The 19,917-nt window shown below is 30.2% G+C and overlaps 1 protein-coding gene across 7 annotated transcripts in view; it reads right to left on the reverse strand.

Annotated features, from left to right (window-relative positions):
* LOC129911576 (small conductance calcium-activated potassium channel protein) overlaps positions 1 to 19,917 on the reverse strand; it is a 233,909-nt gene that overhangs the window by 142,807 nt on the left and 71,185 nt on the right. For 3 of the 7 annotated variants that reach the window (XM_055989413.1, XM_055989411.1, XM_055989410.1), the window contains exons 1-2: positions 5,493 to 5,659; positions 4,507 to 5,382 (exon numbers count right to left, since the gene is read on the reverse strand). In XM_055989413.1, coding sequence (XP_055845388.1) covers positions 4,507 to 5,382; positions 5,493 to 5,579 — 963 coding nt within the window. In that variant the 5' untranslated portion in view covers positions 5,580 to 5,659. Of the gene's footprint in view, positions 1 to 4,506; positions 5,383 to 5,492; positions 5,663 to 19,917 lie in introns of those variants that run through there. The other 4 variants (XM_055989412.1, XM_055989407.1, XM_055989414.1 and 1 more) reach the window with 3 other exon arrangements.

Below are 19,917 nucleotides of genomic sequence, written 5' to 3' on the forward strand. Positions count from 1 at the left end.
TCAATTCTTTTGAGATAAATTTTTAGCGCATGTTGAATATAATTACTCAAAGGGAAATGTTGTATAATGGATCAGCAAAAACGTTTAAACAAAAGCTCTACATAATTGTGCGGCTGAGTGGGTAGTTTAGTATTATTCTAGTCTTAAAAGCAGACTATTACATACATCATAACATTTTTGGCCTTCGTTCTTTTCATAAAAACAAATTTCAACAAAAAAAAATCCTGAATCATAGTTATGTATGAAATTTTTGTCGGCATTTTACGAAGTCATTTATAAATTCATTATTAATTTTCTGAAGATCAAAATCCTAAATAACCATGAATTGCGAAATTTTGTTGAACCTTCTATTCAATAGTAGACATCGTCAATATTAATATGAGAGAAAAGATTTTACTTCCATCCAAATAAACGCTTTTATATAGAATTTTGGATGTCGTTTCGCTGTATGATATCTTTCATCATTATATCTTCAAGATACCAAATTAGTGAGTATCTATATCGTGTCCTCTTGATGTGGTTATTACTATGAGTATCTTATAGTAATTTCGTCTTTGTTCACCGGATGAACTTACAAGTTATAATGGCCTCTAATAAAATACTTTACCCTCTGAGAAAGCCTTTGAGTTATTTAGTTCGTTGATTCTAGTAATTATTATTCGAAGTAGAACACACTCAGCTGGACCAAAGTAGTTGGAGAGAATAAAGAAAGATATTTGTTTTTTTTTTTTTCGGTTAATGAGAGGGATATTTCTAAGAACAATCATAAATCTAGAAAAGAAATTTCGGGGGGAAGAAGGAGTAAATGTAGGTATGTATGTATGTATTTTATATGCATGAAGGTAAGACTGTTTTTCTTACACGATTTTTTAATTTTCTCTGATTAACTCGACTGAAAAGTAAAGTATCTTAAGTTGACTTAAGATGTTTTGCGTTTTTTTGTTGAACCTCAGTTCCATCGTGAAGGCCTACAGTTCTGTCTTATCGGCATCTTTCTATCTCACCCCTTTGCTTATGCACAAAAACAATTTTATCTTATGTTCAAAAGACACATATTCAAAACCTTAAGTAGACTTAAGATTATATTGGGTTAAGACTTTTTTTATTATTGTGAAATCTTAAATTATCTTATGTTGACTTAAGATATTTTCGCTCGTGCAAGCAGAAACAAAAAGTCATCCTTGAGTTACCATAAGATAAAATATTTTAAAAAATTCCGAAAGAGTGTGAAAAGGCAAATCATCTTATGTCAACTTAAGATGTTGGAAATTAATATAAAATACAATTTATAAAAACCCAAACTATCTTAAGTCATATTTAACGTATTTAAATCCTTAGAACGGGAAAAATATTAAAAATATCTTTTTGAAATAAATTTAATAAAAAAGATCATAAAATTTGACATCTAAATGTTTTATACAATTAAATCTATACTTGAAAGAATTTTTGGGAGGCAGCTTTGAAGTTTGTTTTTGCTCTCCTAAAAAATCATCAAAATTGGCATAAGATACTTTACCTTTTCCGTCGAGATTACTATCTAAATCGGTGATTAATAAGTCAAAATTAATTTCCTTGTCAAAATGAATTCGATCAAATATCTTCTTTCCGTGCCAGACTTATTATTATGACTTTATGCCAAAAAAAAAACATTTCAACATAGGTTTTTCCTAAGGAGGGTAAACCTTTTTCAACCTTTTTCAATTTTCACTGCTAAGAAAAGATGCACTTTTTTATCGCAATGGTTTTGTAAATTTCTCGCTAGAGGTAGTACTTCTGAAACTACTTAGTACTTAGCGCCATAGTCCATCACACTAACCATTGCGCCTTGGGGTACTACAAATTTTCTAATCATACCTTTACAATAATTTCCAGTGAAATTATGAAACTATGGCTTCTTAAAACAGAGATACCTGAGCAGCACATCAATTTTTTAGAACAGTTATAATTAAAAGGATATTATGTAAATGTCGAGGATAAAACCTTACCATCCCTCGATCAAACAAGAATCTCCAACAACGAAAATCGACAATACCATCGACTGCTAAGAAGTATCCATTTCAAATGCATCAGAGGAAAGATGCCAAGACCTCCCTAATTATGTGTACTCACGCTCATAACGGAGTATGGAGTGAACTAAAGTGTATCAATACCATATGCTCCATCATCAGTCAACAAAATAGTCTCAAATTTCAAAAGAAGTTGCAAGGCATTAAACTCTATTTTTGAATCTATTCAAGGAAAAAAAAAACAAATTAATAGTAAAAAATTCAGCCGATGTCAGAAGTCATTAGCACTACTTTTTGAAGGAAACTGCACATGCACATACCTTATTTATCCAACAAGCTTTGCAGAATAAAACGTTTCAACAAGAGGAGTGATGATACTACTTATGCTGAATCCACACTACAAGCTCAACATTTATGTAGTACGTTAAAATTCGACACAATAAAAAGTTGAAACTTAACAAACTGGCTTAATTGATGTTTAGCCGTACAAATGTCCTATTTGAACATCAGTAAACATAATGTGAATAGGTTGGACTTTTCAGTATTTCGATTTTAAACGTATGTTTAACGTGTTAATCAACTAGAGTGTGTGGATTAACAGCACTTTCTTTACCCAGAAAACCTGAAACGTAACTACGGCCAATATTGCTGTTGTTAAATAAATGGAAAGTCTTGGAAGAAGTATTTCCCCCAACTTAAGAATTACTACACCGAAAAAAAAATTGATATTAACAGCTATCAAATTAACATTTTTGAGTGACAAAAGTCGTCCTACGTTTCAGTTTATTATAATGATATTTCTTTCTTTTTCTTTTTTATTAATTTATTTTTTTTATTTATTTTTTGAAACAAAACATTACTAAGTAAAGAATATTTCTTTATATAATAATGGTGATATTATTTTCTTCATTATACGTGTTATAATTGTTTTATTATTTTATCCCAAACTATGTGAAGAAAAATCTTATTGCCGATCAAATTTTATCAGTAATTCATACATTTCACTTCAAATTAAAAGTTCTTTATTTAATATTTTTCAATCAAAACAGATGTAAAATTGATATGATAAATTGAGAATAAAATATCAAAAAAAAATTTCAAAAATGTGATATTTAAATATCCTTATAATAAAAATTTTGTTTTAATATTTTAACTATCATAAAACACATTTTCCAGCATTTTTTTGCTGATATTTAGAAAATGTTAAATTGCGATCAGCTGAGCGAACTGAATGTCAGATCTAGCTTTTTGCAAACGTCTTCTTTAACTCAAGCTTCAGATAAATTCATGAAGCCGAGAGAGCCTTTAGTTCAAATTACTAAATTTTCGCTAATATACAATATGAAAAGTCAACTAGCAAAACTTAGTTGGAACTTGAGTGTTTCAAAAGACCCAGTACTAAAAGTTGACGCACTTCTTTATCAGCAACCTGATGCATAAATCTTTTCTCCTATACGGATCGGATTATTATAGCAGCCAAAAAAACCGTCAACTACTCTGAGGTCGCCTTTAACAAGTCTTTCAAATTCTAACAAGTCAAAGGTTGTGCTAAAGAAGACCAAAATTTTTGTTCCATCGATTGTATTCTCTGCTCAAGAAACTAAATTTAAGCCCAATATATTCACTATCCATTCTGTTTCAAATCGCCATTAGATATGAGAAATCTGTCAAGTAACATAAAAATTTCCCGTTTTAAATTGCGACTTAATATTTAATCTAGTGTGAATAAATTGGGACTGTTTTACTATTTCTTTAGCTTAAACTGTCAAAATATGGACAAAATGTTAAACTGAAATTTTTAAGTTCCGACTGCTTATTAAAAATATTTACCAAGACCAATCGTCAGCAATAGTATACCTGCGTATTAGCTAAGATAGTAACTGGGATGGGTAGAAGGTAGAACCTTCAGTTCATTGAAATAACCGAGTCTACGAAGAAGCAAAAATTAACCCAATGGACCAGTATCTTGCGCATTTGTCGAAGTAACTGTGTGATTATTAACACCACCAACCAAAATATCAATTATAATAAATCACTACTTTTTTTAAATAAATTACGATTAATTATTTAAAAATATTGCATTGCCAACGCTATCACGAAATTCTATTTCAAACAATGTACTCCTTCCTAAACAAATCAATGATTCAATAAGAATTATTGGATTACATAAGCCCGAACGAAGTTAACAAAAATTCCAATCGCACTAAAAAAAATACCATAACATAACTACATATAAAAAGAAAATAACGTTAAAGGATAATGATGTTAGCATTTACGTGCAAAGAAAAAATAAATATAAAACCAAACAAAAATGAAAATATAAAAAAAAAGAGTAAAGAAAAACTAATTATTTTTAATATTAATGGTAATTGTCGTCTGGGCTAGCACATCAAGTTGCAAGTACATACTCACAGTAGCAGGCTCGGTAGTATTTTTACCGCATGTCCATAAAAACAAACACAATTTATATTTGTATTGCACCACCTGTCAATTGACTCACCTGCTTGAAGGGCCTCATGCCACCATTGATGCGTAGCGAGTCCGCAGCAATGCCAGCAATGCCATCTGCTGTGCTTTCACGCAACTGTTTGAGCGACACATTCGGAGCGGTTTGTGAGTGTCCACACGTACTGTGACTGCTGCAGCAAACAATGTTGCTAGCTTCGGGCTGTGAACTTTGGCGAATAATCCGTGAACCATTGGCGGGAGTGCATGTGACCAGTACTGGCGGAACTTGCTGATGATATTGGTGTTGTTGCTGTTGCACGGTCATGGTTGACGCACATATCACTGCAGAGCTGCTGAGGTTTCCCTGTTGAAAGGCACTTTTGACGCTGTCCCTCGAAGCGGAACGGTCCATGTTGGAGGTCGTTATTGGTGTAGCGGAAGCACGGCGGCTGCAGTTGCGACACGCTCGACACCGGTTTTGCGTCGTCGTCGTCGTTGTCGTTGAAATATTCTGATATGAAGAAGTCTGATGCGGTTGCAATTGGTCGTGATAGCTGCTGCTATTTAGATTTGTTACTGATATGGTCGGTTGTGGTTCCTCGTGCGGATGGACTTCAATGTCGGGAACCGTTGGTGGGCGTATTCCTTGTTCGACATCTTCGTCCGGGCCACGTATACTCTCTTCGGAGCCCATTTGTATTTGGGCAGAGAGTTGGGGGCTGGTAAGATATGTGGATGTGCGGTCTTGACGTATTAATGTTGGTTTACTGCCGGTTGACATGTTTGTTGGTCCGTTAGCTGATCCCATTTTAATTTGACGCAACACAGACGGTTTGCATTTTGGCGTATTTGAAACCAATAGGGAATCGGTTTCTTCCGAACTAACGTAACCGGAATTATTGGTTTCCAATATATTTTGTGCAGACATCTGAAATTAAAAAAGAAAAAAAAATTCGAATAAATTTTAGATGTTTTTTATTTTACAAAAGAATTTATATATTTGAAAAAATAGTCTCAATTCAGTCATGGTAAGCCAACATTGAGGCAAAAGTAACACAAAATGCTTTGATTGGAGGAGGAACACATTCTATACAAGGCGGTGGAGGAAAGTTTAAGAAGTTCCATCCTCTTGAAAAGTTTTACGCATAGAATTTGATTTTATGTTTTTATAATGATTTTTCGAAAGTTTTTACAACGCTTACTAAAATCATGTTTTACTCATGATTCAAGAAAAACAAATAATTTCCTATTTTTCATTTTTAAAAGTAATTTTATATGGTTTCGTTTGACTCGCGGATCGTAGCGGGATATTAAGCAGTTGAAATAAAAATCCGAAAAAATTATAGAATTGTTTTTTTTTTCGCTATTAAGAACTTACTCCAGTGAAAGCGTCGAAAAAAAAGGGCCTAACCTTGCGCACAGAGGCACTGTCAGTTTTTATTTCATGGATCGATAGGGGTATATTTAAAAGGCTTAAACCCAATTTCTCACCACCTGATTATTCTTTTTAGCGGAGTTCTTCACAAAAATGCATTTTTTTGGGATATTTTACTTATAAGCTAATATCTTTGCTCCAAATTGTCGTAGACCAAAAAATAAACATGCATTCTCTTCCTTATAATATTTTCTATTGTTGTATGTAATTTAATTGTATTTGAGTGAGTAAATACAAAATGGCAGCCATTTAAAGTCAAATTCTTGTTATTAAAAAACACATTTTTGTCGTTATTTCGAAAAAAGCTTATATCATGATTGATATTTTTCTTACCCATTTTGTAGCCCTATTTATGTCCTGCATTTATGCTCATTATCACCAAAGATGGCCGAGCAATTGATAAATTAACGCATGCAAAACCGGTGCGAAAACACCCAAAAATATCGTTTTTTGGGAATAACTCGGCTTCAGAGTGTCCTACGACAAAAAAATAAAGCTATTGATTGTTTGTTACAACATTTTCTATCGATTTAGTGCACATTATTTTTGTTAAAACAAATAAAAATAAGTAATATTAATTCAAAGACGTTTTTTTGTTTAGCAAACTCTTGCCTTATTATTTTGTGAACATTGCAAGTATTGGCTAACAAAATAAAATACAGTTGTAGTCCTTTAAATTATCTACAATTTAAAAAAAAAATTAGCTCTCTACGACCCACGGGAGTCGAGTTATTATAATTTTAAGAAAGCACCATTCCGTAGGAAAATTAAAAAAATTTCCCTTGTTTTTAAGTCGAATAATAGTTTCTTGTTATAAGAGGATTTGTCTCATGTTTTTCGTTTGGGCATTTGGACCTTTTTTAAAAAATTAAATTCTCGGCTCGTGTGGGTCGTAGAGCTAATTTTTTTTTAAATTGTAGATAATTTAAAGGCCTACAACAGTATTTTATCTCCATAAATCGAGATACATAAAGGAAATCAAAATTGAAAACCAAGTTCTTTATCAGCTTTCATCTTCCGATCCATTTCATTCTTTCGATATAACTGAGATATTCATTAGGAATGTCAGTCTTTTTCTTTTTTTTTTAAGCTTAAAATTAATTTTTTTTACTGGTAGGTAACTACTATTTTTATACACACGTTCATTTGGAAAATTGCTAAAAATTTGATATGTTTTGTTCTTATTTATGCTCATTATTCTCAAAATGTTTACAAATTATTGTTTTGGTGAAAGGGTGTTTTTTTTAGGGGGGTTGAAATTCAGTTATGAGTGAGAAACGTATCAGAACATCTGACATAATTTTTTGTTTATTTTTTGAACTTTGTGAATATTTAAATTTGTTATAAAAAAAACCAAAATATTTTACAAAATTATCTTAAGTGAAAGTGTGTATTTTTTAAGAAAAGTTAAAATTCTGTAACCAAATAAGAAACTGTGACAAAAATCTATACTTTGTAAAAATGTTTTATTTACCAACATGATCTATGAATCTTAGCAGTCTATAAAAATATTTAAGGTTAAAGGGTGTTTCTTGGAAGTGTGGACTTGAGACTTATGGCAAGTCTCAAGAAACCAAATTTATTAAGAAATGATGTCTTTGACAAAAAGGACTAACAAATAAGTAATAAGCAAGGCTTTAGTAAGGAGGCCTTACATACATACATAGATCTTGGTTGAAAGGGCGTTTCATTCGTGTGATAATTTAAAGCTCAGAATTAACTGGAAGGTATTTTTGGTGTTTGGTGGAATGTAAAAAAAATGACAACCGTTGGAACCGTTATTTTAAAGTTAAGCAAAATTTTTGATAAATCTATTTAAATGTTTCAAAAATATCTTTGTTTTTTAAAACTTAATTTCTTGAAAATAGGTTGATGATTTTTTTTTTAATTTATTTTACAAATCATTTTTGTTTTTAAATGGCTCTAACTAGTCAAATTTTTCACTACACAAGAAATTACAGGTCATACCTTGTTAAGGCGCATCAAAAACTATTTTAAACGATGCCTTTTTTGTAAAAATAAAAAAAAAAATTGTATATTTTTTTATATTAATTTCTATTTATTTTTTCAATTATTATAATAAAATAATTCTTTATTTTATTTTGTATGTAAATGCTTATATAATAAATAAATTAAATGAGTGTATATAACTAATATTGAGGTAATATTTAAATACTTTAGGACTTTCTGTTTTATACAAAATTTTCCCTTATTTACAAATATTTCCAAAGTATTAAATATTACTGCAAGGAATGACACTAAAAAACAAATTTGTTATCATAAAACTAATATCAAACAATAAAAACAATCTCTTATAGATGAAATTTTGTTTTTATTTCTACTATTTTTTACTACAGCTTTCCCAAATAAATAACATTGATTATCTCAATCGAAAAACCACATTGCAAAAAACAGAAATCCCCTCTTGACCTTTCTGCTTCAACCGAAACAAAAAAGCAGGTTGAACAATTTTTCTCTCCTCCAACGAGAAAGACATTCAATTTAACCTGAAATTCATCTTGCCATAAGCACTTCTCTTGATTGTTTTCATTTTCATTCCATTGCCACTAAGCCTCTCTCGGACAATGAACCAAAAACTACATCACATTCGTGAATCCCGATGCTAAATAAAAAAACATAACACATAAATAAAAATATTTTTATGGCCATTTTATCCACATAAGAGGCACTACAATTTGTTATATTCTACCTCGCCTTTTTCCAACTGTTTTTTTTTTTTTTATTATTAAATTGGAAGTTGATTAATACGTAGTGCCATTACATAACGTTCCATAACCTCTAAGCCCATAAAAATATCAATTTTTCAATTTTATGTCACACCTTCCTGTGGTTGTTTTTTTTTATTTTATTTTTTGTCTTCTCTTTTTTTTTATTTGTAGTTCATGATGAACAGAACATGCAGGAAGTATAAGGACCTCTTTATACGTTTGGCATATAAATTGGAATAAATACTCCCTGGATATACACTCATTTATTAGATGTGAGAAATTAGAAAAGCATTTTTGAATTTGCAAAATCTATATGCAATGTGTTTTATATGCATAAATATTACTTAAAGGAAAAACAAAAACAAAAAAAAAAAAAAACAGGACGAAGAATTTATGTGGTACGATTATTGCAAATGCGAGTCCACCATGAGTTTGGTTTCAAGCTTCGTAATATATAGTGCTTCGAGTAAGTTTCCGTAATTAAATGCAAATGTATGCATACACGAACATAGCAATGCGCTCATTTTTTATGCACCCTTACTTTACTTCCAGGTTCAACATACTTTCGTGCGAAATTGCATATCAAATAAGTTGAATAAGCTTGTTATTAACAGGGTGTTATAGTGTGGATTATTTCAATTTAAAAAACTTTTTCGAAGGATCTTTTCATAAAAAGTTTTTTTTTTAATTAAATCATAAATTACACGATATTCAATGAAATTTTAAATGAAAACTAACATAAGACACTATAAACTCCAATAAAGCTTGCACAACACATAGTGTAATATGTATCTTGTTTTTTTTAGTCAAGATAAAATTAAGAAAAAGTGAAAAAATAAGAGAGCTGGGTTATGGATTTTGTTTAATTTTAAAGGTTTTCTTGCATTAAGGCAGGTATGTTCCCTCTTAACTTCTAAACTAATAATCATCATTTGGCAAATGAGGTGAGGTCGGAAGTGTATCCCCTGACTGCTGGTTATAGTTCCATAATATGGCATTGTCTTAACTAATCGAGCTCCATGAAGCCAGAACTGGGACCTCAAAATTTTCGCACCAATCTTGTCTAATTCGAATGTCCACCGTTTGTGTATGCTTGTCTATTTAAAATTTTAGTTTGTCCTCCCTTCAAACAAAATTTAGAGCAATTTTTTTTTTATAAGAAGTCTGAAAAATAAAAAATCGTCTTAACGCTCAAATTTTGAAAAAGACTTATAGAACCAATTGCAATCGTTTGTCCACCTCGATTTTATTTACATATTAATTTTATCGTTTTTTAACTCTCCGTTTGTCAAATATTCAAAAAAAAAAAAACTTTAAAAATTCCCAAAAAAAGTTACGTATACACTATAGTGTACTAAAAATTTCAAAGTCCTGAAATTCGCCAAAATTATTTTTTTCAAAAATTCAAACGATATTTTGTATGATAAAAACGATGTTTTTTGGTATATGTGAATAAAATTCGAGATGGGCAAACCACAGAAATTTGAATTTTTTAAAAAAGGAAATTATTGAAATTAATTTTTCTGTAATTTAACTTCAATAGGAGACTTACGTTGTTTCTATAGTTTCAAATAGGAATATCAGAGAGCTTAATTATATGATTTTACAAATAAACTGTCATAAATATAGAAATATCATTCCAAACATATCGGTGCAAATGTTATTTTATAATATATTAAAGTATAACCATTCTATGTCAACTAAAATATATTGATAAAAATGTCCTATTTTCAAAATTCACTGTCCAAAGGGACAACTTTTTAGGCACTAAGTAGTATTTTGGCCCATACATATTCATATTCGTTCTCTTTATCGAGGTTAGTTATTTATCATATATACCAAACATTTGCAATAAAATAATTATCAATCTTATTAAATGTTTATAATGATAGTAATAATGTTAATAAAACTTATAAACAAGTAAATAAATTTAAATTGACCTTCTAACATATCGCCTACGAACGACTTCCAACAATTTTTAAATTCCACCCCTACATTCCCAGAGTTTTGCGTGCAGACAATCCACTCACTTATTCATTCAATACACAGCTACATCAATATAAGGCTGAAAAAAAGGCATGCAATTTCTATGACATGAAATAAAACATAGTAATTTAAAATCAACTATTCTTGACTTGCGGAAATTGCATGTGAAATTTCTTATATAGCTCAGAAGAATAAAATCGCACCCTTGTTAATTTTTAAGATTAATTTTCTTAAAGCTTGAAAATATAATTATATCCATCATTTCCACTGTGGGCCTACTTGAGACACAGTGTAAGTTGTAAGATCATAACTTCTTTTACTAGCTAAATTATAACGCGACACGGATGTGATTTGGCAACAAGAAACAAATGTCACAACCAACAATCAACACCACAAGAGTTAACAAGAACAAGCAAACATACACAAAAAGATAACGCAACAAAAAACAAAAAACAATGAAAAAAGGTGAAATTGTTATAACAATTTAACAATGCAACAAGGATACAACCAAAAAAAAAAATTGTTGGAGAAATGACAATGAAATCCATCCGGTAACAAATTAGTATTGGCAATTTGACGAAGCAACGCACAGAGGAGTATTCGACCCCAAAATCCGGTCATAAGTGAAAAAAATAAAAATCGCATTCGACCCGTTATTTTTTTGCTTTTCGCATTCCTCAATACCCATGCTAACTAAAACCGGTTTCAAAAAATAACTGTTGACCCCCTAATTCCCAGGATCTTAGTCTAAATCTAGTCGATTTTATAAGCTCACGTCACAAAAGCTTATTTTATTTTCTAATCATTAACACTTCAGTCTGATTTTTTTATTGTGATTTGTGATAATTGTGAAAATTTTTTTATGTATGTCCAAGGTCAAGGTATATACTTTATGTTAATACAGAAATTTCCATATATTTCATTGAAAATATATTAAAAATCGAGATGACAAGAGTGCATAGAAAAACGTGAAAATTAATGAAATTTTCGGTAGAAAAAAAAGTGTTTTTGTTGTAGTCTCGGGTACGATCGAGCAAAAATTTGTCTTATATAATTAACTGTACATCTTTGTCATCTCATGCACATAAAAAAATTTCCACAAATTTCCACCTTTTTTTTTAATGACGTTTTTTAGTCTCGAGGTATTTTTTGGTAAAATTGGCTTTTGTTGCTTAAAAAACTACTTATTTTCAAATTTTTGCTTTCTTTAACCTGAAATATTAACAATATTTAAAAATTTCATGTAAAAATTAATAATATGAATTAAATAAAATTGAAAAAAAAAAAAAAATATTTTTTTTTTTTTTTTTTAACTAACCCGAAAATTTTTTTCAGTGTGACTTTTTAATACATTATAAGTTATAAAACAATACTTTAGGCCAATTCCAATAAGAAAAACATTAAAAATATTTTTTACCGGATTTTGAGGTCGAATACTCCTCTGTGCAACGGTTGCAGATTCATTCACTAAATTCCAACATTATTATTATTATTTTTATAATAATTTTAAAAATTTAAAAATTAAAAAATTTTTTTTTTCATTTGGATCCTGGGCCCATTACACTGGTCAACAAGGTTTTTGCCACAAGAACTTAAATATACTTTTCTAGTAGTGTAGGATGTGCTGAACTCGAATCTGAAGTCAGAAATTTTTTATTGGCCTCCGTTTTTGAAATATTACCGTTAGAAAATGCCAAAAATCGTAATTTTGGCTGTTTTCGAGGTTATGTTTTTATGTGGGTAATTCATTATGAATAAATTTGAAACGGTGCCTATAAGAACTGGTCTTATTCTTTTAAAAAAATGTTTAAATCTTTCCGATATCTCTTTTGCTGTCCGAGATATTTAAAATTTAAGTTGCGGTCTTTGACTCAGAAACAGCACTGGCCAACCAAATTAAACATTTTTTGTCACAAGAACCAAAATATACTTTTCTGAAGGTTTTTTGGTTGCTGAATTCAAATCCGCAGTCAGAAAAATTCTATTAGCCTTCGTTCTTGAAATATTACCGTTATAAAATGCAGAAAAAAGGTTTTTTTTTTTTAAACGGTTATATTTCAAGAACGGAGGCTAATAGAATTTTTCTGACTGCGGATTCGAGTTCAGCAACCAAAAAACCTTCCGAAAAGTATATTTTGGCTCTTGTGGAAAAAATTCTGTGACCAGTGACTTAAACTTTAGATAAAGTTTAGCTTCTCTTTGGCTTATTAACTGAAATTTAAGATATCTCGAGCAATAAAAGATATATCGGGAAAATTTAAACTGTTTTTAAAAGAAGAATATCTGTTGTTATAATCACCGTTACAAATTTGTTTTCAATGAATTACCCCACATAAAAACAGAACCTCGAAAACAGCCAAAATGACATTTTTTTATCATTTTATAACAGTAATATTTCAAAAACGGAGGCAAATCAAATTTTTCTGACTTCAAATTCGGATTCAGCACCCCAAAAACTACTAGAAAAGTATACTTTGGTTCTTGTGGCAAAAAAAAAGTCAAATTTTGTTGACCAGTGTTATCAAATATTCTGATTTTATCGTTGAAGCGAAAAACTTGAAAGAGCTGATATTATTATTTTTAATTATTATGGAACACATTAACGTCTACTTTAGGTACTTACACTATTTTTGGGTTTCCCGTAATCGGGTAGAGAAATTGACCAATAAAAAATCGCATTGTTTATTAATTTATTTTGAAATATCAGAAAGTATGTTTGTGTTGTACATACCGGCTCAAAATTTGCAGGTCTGCACACTCATATCATTCATTCTTTTTTTTTTTTTCAAACGAAAAAAATGTAAAAGTTTGGCACTAGTTGATGGTCATTTTGTCACAAGAGCATCCAATCGTAAAGCAATAGAACGCAGGTTGGATTGTAATGTCTCAAAAATAACATCAATCATAAGGCTGAAATGTGTCTAATTTTTTTCGATTCTGCTGTTTTTTTTTTTAAGTTGTAGCTTATTTATCCTGTTAAACCATATCTATATTTTTGAACATAAAAGTCATAGCGTGGTATTGTTTATACAACGGGTGTTACACCAACAAAAAAATAACAAAATAAAACATCTTACATTTTGATTTGAAACAGCTGTGTACTGATTTTCCATTTTTTTTTTTCAATTTTTTAATATTGTCTCTACGTATCATGTTTTCGTCTTCAATTTTATTATAATGATTTTGTTTTTTTTTTTTTTTAACTCACATGTTAAGATTTTTGATATAAACAAATATAATTTAAATAAAACATGCATAAAATCTCTTATAAGAATACCATATACCCATGAAATTTTGATCTGATAACAAAAGAATATGGTCACACTATAGAGCATAGAAATTCTTAGAAGAGGTCAAAAACTTTGCAACAGTTTTAAATTATGCGCATATTTTACTTTAAAAATGCAATTTCACATTATCAATACCTACCAAAAGGGGTTAGTCAAATTTATGGAACCCAATAAATTTCAAGTGAATCTACTTAAAACTTAACAAGAATGTTTGCGTACAAAAGTTTTTGCTATGAATAAGGTCAAATGAATATCAATTGATAGAAAAATATGAAAGTAAAGCATTGTTCACTGTTTCTACTCATACTCTTATTCAGAGGCGGCGCTAGACCAAAATGAGGCGTCTGCGAGAGTTAGTTTGCGGGGCCCATAGGAAAATGATTTTGAACTATCATTTTAAAAAAAGTATCAAATATTCCGTCCAAGTTCAAGTTCAAAATTCTTATAACAAACTTATAGGTGTTTCATTTCAATGTAAATGAAAAACAAAATGCACGACTCGATCTCACGAATACCTATAGGAATTAATGACTCAGTGATAGGGTGTCCAATTGGGACCTTAATAAAAAGAGAACATTTTACTCTAGAACCTTTAAAAAAAGAGGACTTAAAAGAAAAAAAAAAATAAAGAACAAAAAAGAGAGTAATTGATAAGAAAAAGCAAAAGCTAACGTCACATAAGCAGAACAAATTTATTTTTCCTAAACAGTTACTTAAAAGTAGTGGATCTGGGACACAGGAATTACGTTACAAATGATCAAATCTTTTCAAAGAAGAACGCGTCCATATTCTCAGTTATTGTAAATCTTTTGAATGGATGTTTAACTTCTCTAGAGAAGTAAACTTTGGAATAACTGCACAAGTCAGCTTTTTAACGAGTCACAATTTATTTAAATTATTAAAAGTACTTAGATAAAAAATATCGAGCTAAAAGGCAATTAAAATGAGATCCGTGTAGAAAAAGAAATTATAAAATATGTAGATCGAAAACGAAAAACAGAACACTCTTTTGAATTAAAATGCGATGAACACTTTACCTTAACTGTGAGTGGGCAGAGTCTGAGAGTTGAAACAACGAGACAGATTATCGTAACAATCTTGAAAAACTATGGACGAAAATAAAAAAGATACTAAAAAGAGGACATTTGAAAAATAGAGAACAAAAAAAGAATATTATGAAAAAAGAGAGTGTAAAAAAAAACAGAGTTGAAAAAGAGAACATGTTCTCTTTAAAAGAGATGTTCTGGAAACCCTACTCAGTGATATCAAAATAAAGAGGTCTGTCGGATCGAAGCTTGGCATTTCACCCTCAAGCCTGTGGGAAAGTTAGAAGCGAAAAACGCTCCTAACTTTAAAACAGGCTGCATGACCTAATTCCAGTTCCTGACGAAAAACCTATGGTTTTCAAAAGTAGACATTATAAGCTTTAATTTGAGGTTAAATTTGCCATTTAACTCCATAAGTCCAAAGAGGCGAAAGCGTACTATATGAGATTTTTTTTTGAATTATTAGTAGTTTTGCATATACTTTGGGTCGTTGTTAAGAATCTATCGAGCTTTTTCCAAAACACCATTTTGTATTTAAATGCTTATGCTTTTATTTTTATTCCTTAACAGTCAGTTAGTACTTATTACACTGATAGAGAAAAAATCATTTTTTCAACAGGCAGATATAGGGTAGGATGGTATAAGAGTGCGCGGTTGATAAGAGTGCGCATGGCCATTTTCTACGGTTTGAAAGGGAATATAAAACTGAATGCACTTATTTTGGAAAGATCTAAATGAGTTTGATCTGCTGTCAAAATTTCATGCAAATGTGTTTGTAAACAGAGGTGCTAGTTAAGTTTAAGTTTTTTAGCACTGTTTTTTTCCAATTTTTCTTGTCAAACAAATTAAATTTTCCGCTTAACAACAAAAAATAAAAATAAACAAAGTATGGGACATTGAAAAGTCGACAAAAAGAAACATTTGAGGAACACGTAAGATTGGTCATAAAGTACATTGTGAAATACATATATATTCTTCGATTACATGTCTGAACGTGTAAGAGTGCGCACCATGATGATGTGTAAGAGTGCGCGGGTTATAAGAGCAGTAAATGCTATCCAAGGTTTCAAAATAACTGGCATTTGTCCATATACCAGCAAACAGCAGCTAGAAAAAGCAATTCCAACCAAAAAAAACCAAATACAAGATTTGCAAAAAACAAGCGAATGAAAGTAACTAGGAAATATTGAAATTTTTTCGGAACCATTAACCGAAGACTAAATTGATTGTTCCTCATGCAAGGAGTGATGGATTGAAAAATACTCTGTTTATTTAAAGATAGGCAGTTTTATTTGCGACTTTTGTGCGAACTTACACCTGTACGCAGCTGCGCACTCTTACAAACTAAGCCGCGCACTCTTACACAATAGGATGTATAAGAGTGCGCAAATGACCTAACGTGGTATTTTGTTTATAACTTTTGAATTAATACATTTTTGTTACCAGTTTTAAGTTTTTTTCGTTGCTTTGATTATAAACTAAAAACTATATATAAAAAAAGTAGTTAAATTCTTTTTGTTATTGTTTTATTTGGTATTTTGTCTAAAATGCGCACTCTTATACCACCTTACCCTAGCTTATTACTAGGAATAAAACTATCTGCTTCTTTCAGAGACGAATAAAAATTATTCTAAGGAATAATTTCAACAAAAATATTGTGTCAATTGTCTAAGCTGCTTTGAAAGAATTTTGACAAAAAAACAGAGGAACTAATGGGAATTGTTTTTGTTGATGTTTGCTTTCCTCTGTTAGATACTTATCAATAGGTAATTCAATATTTTTTTCAGAAATAACTAATAAATACAAAAATTATTCACATTTTTGTTTGAGCAAAATTGTTAAACTAAAACGGGAAATGTTTGGTGGATTGTGAATCCGTCCGTATTTTGAAACATCAATGAATCGGCAAAATGTGTTCGAATACGGAATTTCGAACAGCAAAAATTCAAAAATTCAATTTAACAAAATGGTCCTTTTTAATCATTTTTCAGGAAATCAACAAATTGGCGGAGAAAAACAGAAAAGTTCTACAACAGTCGGAAAAAGTATTTTGACAAAATGAACATCTTTCTAACTGATGAGAATAATCTGTAACGGTTAAACATTAAATAAGGAAGTTAACGGTTATTTATTAAGTATATTATGGTGAATCTCATGATGGTCAATGTCAGTCATATAGTTGATATTATGCTTCTAGGCTGCATTTTTTGTATAAAAAGTAATAATTTTCGAAGGAAAAAAGTATTTGGACAAACGTTCTTTTTCAACGTTGGTAAGGTAAGGTAATGCATTTTACGTGTTTCAAGCACGTATACAACTGACAGTAATACAGTATTTATCTCATAAAACAAAAATCGAAAAAAATTGAATTCTCAAAGGGACATGTTGTTGTGCTTTTCGCTTCTGGAATAAACTTGACCAAATTTTTACGGAGCTTCAACAGTTCATTTTCGTTTCCCGGATCATTGAGATAGAAATTTGTGAGAATGTGGTCCATAAAACTTTGTTTTTGAATGAAAGAAGCATACCAATATGTTCCTTTGAGAATTCAATTTTTTTCGATTTTTGTTTTATGAGATAAATACTGTATTATCATAAACATTACCATAAACATGTTAAAATTGTCTTCTCTGAGCTCAATGCAAAGGGTACTTTTGTTAACAAAGTTTTTGATGAAAGAATGGCATTTCCAAATTCAGACTTTTTGGAGTCAATCCGCGATAAAGTGAATTCTTCAAAATGCTTCAATTTTTGTAAGTGCATTTTTTTCATTTTTTGTCCATTTGTGGTAAATTTTGAATAGTATAATTATATTTTTGTGTTTGTATATTTGGTAATTTTTAGTTTCCCGCGATATATTCAGTTATCCACAGATTTTTTAACAGACACACAGAAATTATGACTTGCAACAGAAGATGCACTAATTTCAATGTTAAGTTCCGCCGTTTTGCCCAATTTTTTACAAATCGGGGCCTTAACCAGTCTGTCAGTTGTATACGTGCTTGAAACACGTAAAATGCATTACCTTACCTTACCAACGTTGAAAAAGAACGTTTGTCAAAATACTTTTTTCCTTCGAAAATTAGTACTTTTTATACAAAAAATGCAGCCTAGAAGCATAATATCAACTATATGACTGACATTGACCATCATGAGATTCACCATAATATACTTAATAAATAACCGTCAACTTCCTTATTTAATGTTCAACCGTTAAAGATTATCCTCATCAGTTAGAAAAATGTTCATTTTGTCAAAATACTTTTTCCGACCATTGTAAGTCCTTAATAAAGTGTTTAAATTGGTACAAAGTGTGAAAAATCAGTTTAAAATGTTTTTCGGATTTTTTTATCAACGAGACATTTTCATATGATGCCCGCGGGGCCCCTCCAAGCGCGGGGCCGTGTGCGGGGGCACACTCCACACACCCCTTCCGCCGCCTCTGCTCTTACTGCCCCTTAGTCAGGTAAAATTCAAGTCAAGTTTAATACTATGCCTTTAAGGTAAGTCGTAAAGAGTTGAATGTTTTTTTAAATGATAGACAAATTTACTGTATAGTTAAAAAAGTATTAAAAAAATTCAAAAAAAAAATTTCAAAACCAAGTTATGAAGGTTTTTTGCAGTTATAGACCTTCGACAAAAGACTAATTACAGGTGCCCAAAATTTTGCACAGAAATTTGAGTTACACCATTAGAAAGATATTAAAAATAAAAAAAATTAGGGGTCTAATAAAAATTTTTGAAAAACAACTAATTTTTAAGGACATTTTTGAGTAGTCTTTTATTTTTTTTTACCGACTTCCAAAAAGGAGGAGGTACCTATTCAATTCGTCTGTATTTTTTTTTTTTTTTTTTTTTTTTTTTTTATGTTTGTTACCGCATAACTTTGGACTGAGTGAACCAATTTTGATAATTCTTTTTGTATTGGAAAGCTGGTGGCTGCAGTGTGGTCCCATTTCAATTTCGTTCACTTTTAGCCATAGGAACTATTTTAAAAACCATAAAACCCAGTTTTGATCCATGGAAGTCGGTTTTGTTTTTTTGCTAAAAATAATTATTTTAATTTTTAAAAGTCTGCAAAAAATCTCAAACTTATAGGAAATATAGATTTTAATCATGCGCATGCAAGAGTATTTTGCATAGGCCACTTTTGCTAAAAGTTCAAAAGTTAACATTTTTAAACTCATTTTAGGAACTTTTCGAGTTTTGATCCTCTTTTTCATTTGAAAATTAAATTATTACAGAGTCGAAAATTAGAAATAAATACAAGAAATGGCGAAACGAAGTCCGCCGGGTCAGCTAGTTAATATATAAACTGAAATTCGTTTGATTTTTCTAAATTATCTCCTGTATTTTCAACCTGACAAGACAATTTTTTTTTTTTTGTGGAAGTTATTGGTAATTTGACCTCAAAAACTGTTAACAGTTTTTCTTTGGCTTGATTCCAAAAAAAAAAATTGATGTCAAAACTAAAGTAAATTATTTGTTTATTTACCTTATTTTAAAAAAATCTATTATGAACTCTAGAACTCTTGTCTGTTAATACAAAAACTCTCAAAATTCTTTATATTCTAAACAAAAAGCATGTTGCATGAAATTAGCGGACATTTTTTTTAAATAATGCACTTAAATTCGAATGAATTGTGTTTGAATTCGGTTATGTTTTATGTTTTTTTTGTCGAAAAACTGCTTGCCAATTTCACCACAGCATCAAAAAAAATAAACTTGAACCATCTTTTTGTTCGTCTGCTGTGTAACAGAACACTAAGCTTAAGGCTAAAACCATTTCCATAAAATTTGTTAATGAAAAGGGTTTGGCCATTCTAAGAACTAAATTATATTTTTTAATAATGATTTTTTCTAGGAATTAAATCAACGGTACCAGTAATGTATCTAGCTTTTCACGAGTCAGATATATGTAAGTAAAACATGCGAACATGTAAAATGTAAGCTTAGTCTTTTGTCACAGCAGTTTTT

The sequence above is a fragment of the Episyrphus balteatus genome, chromosome 2 (genome assembly GCF_945859705.1).
Source record: "Episyrphus balteatus chromosome 2, idEpiBalt1.1, whole genome shotgun sequence".
Lineage (NCBI taxonomy): Eukaryota > Metazoa > Arthropoda > Insecta > Diptera > Syrphidae > Episyrphus > Episyrphus balteatus.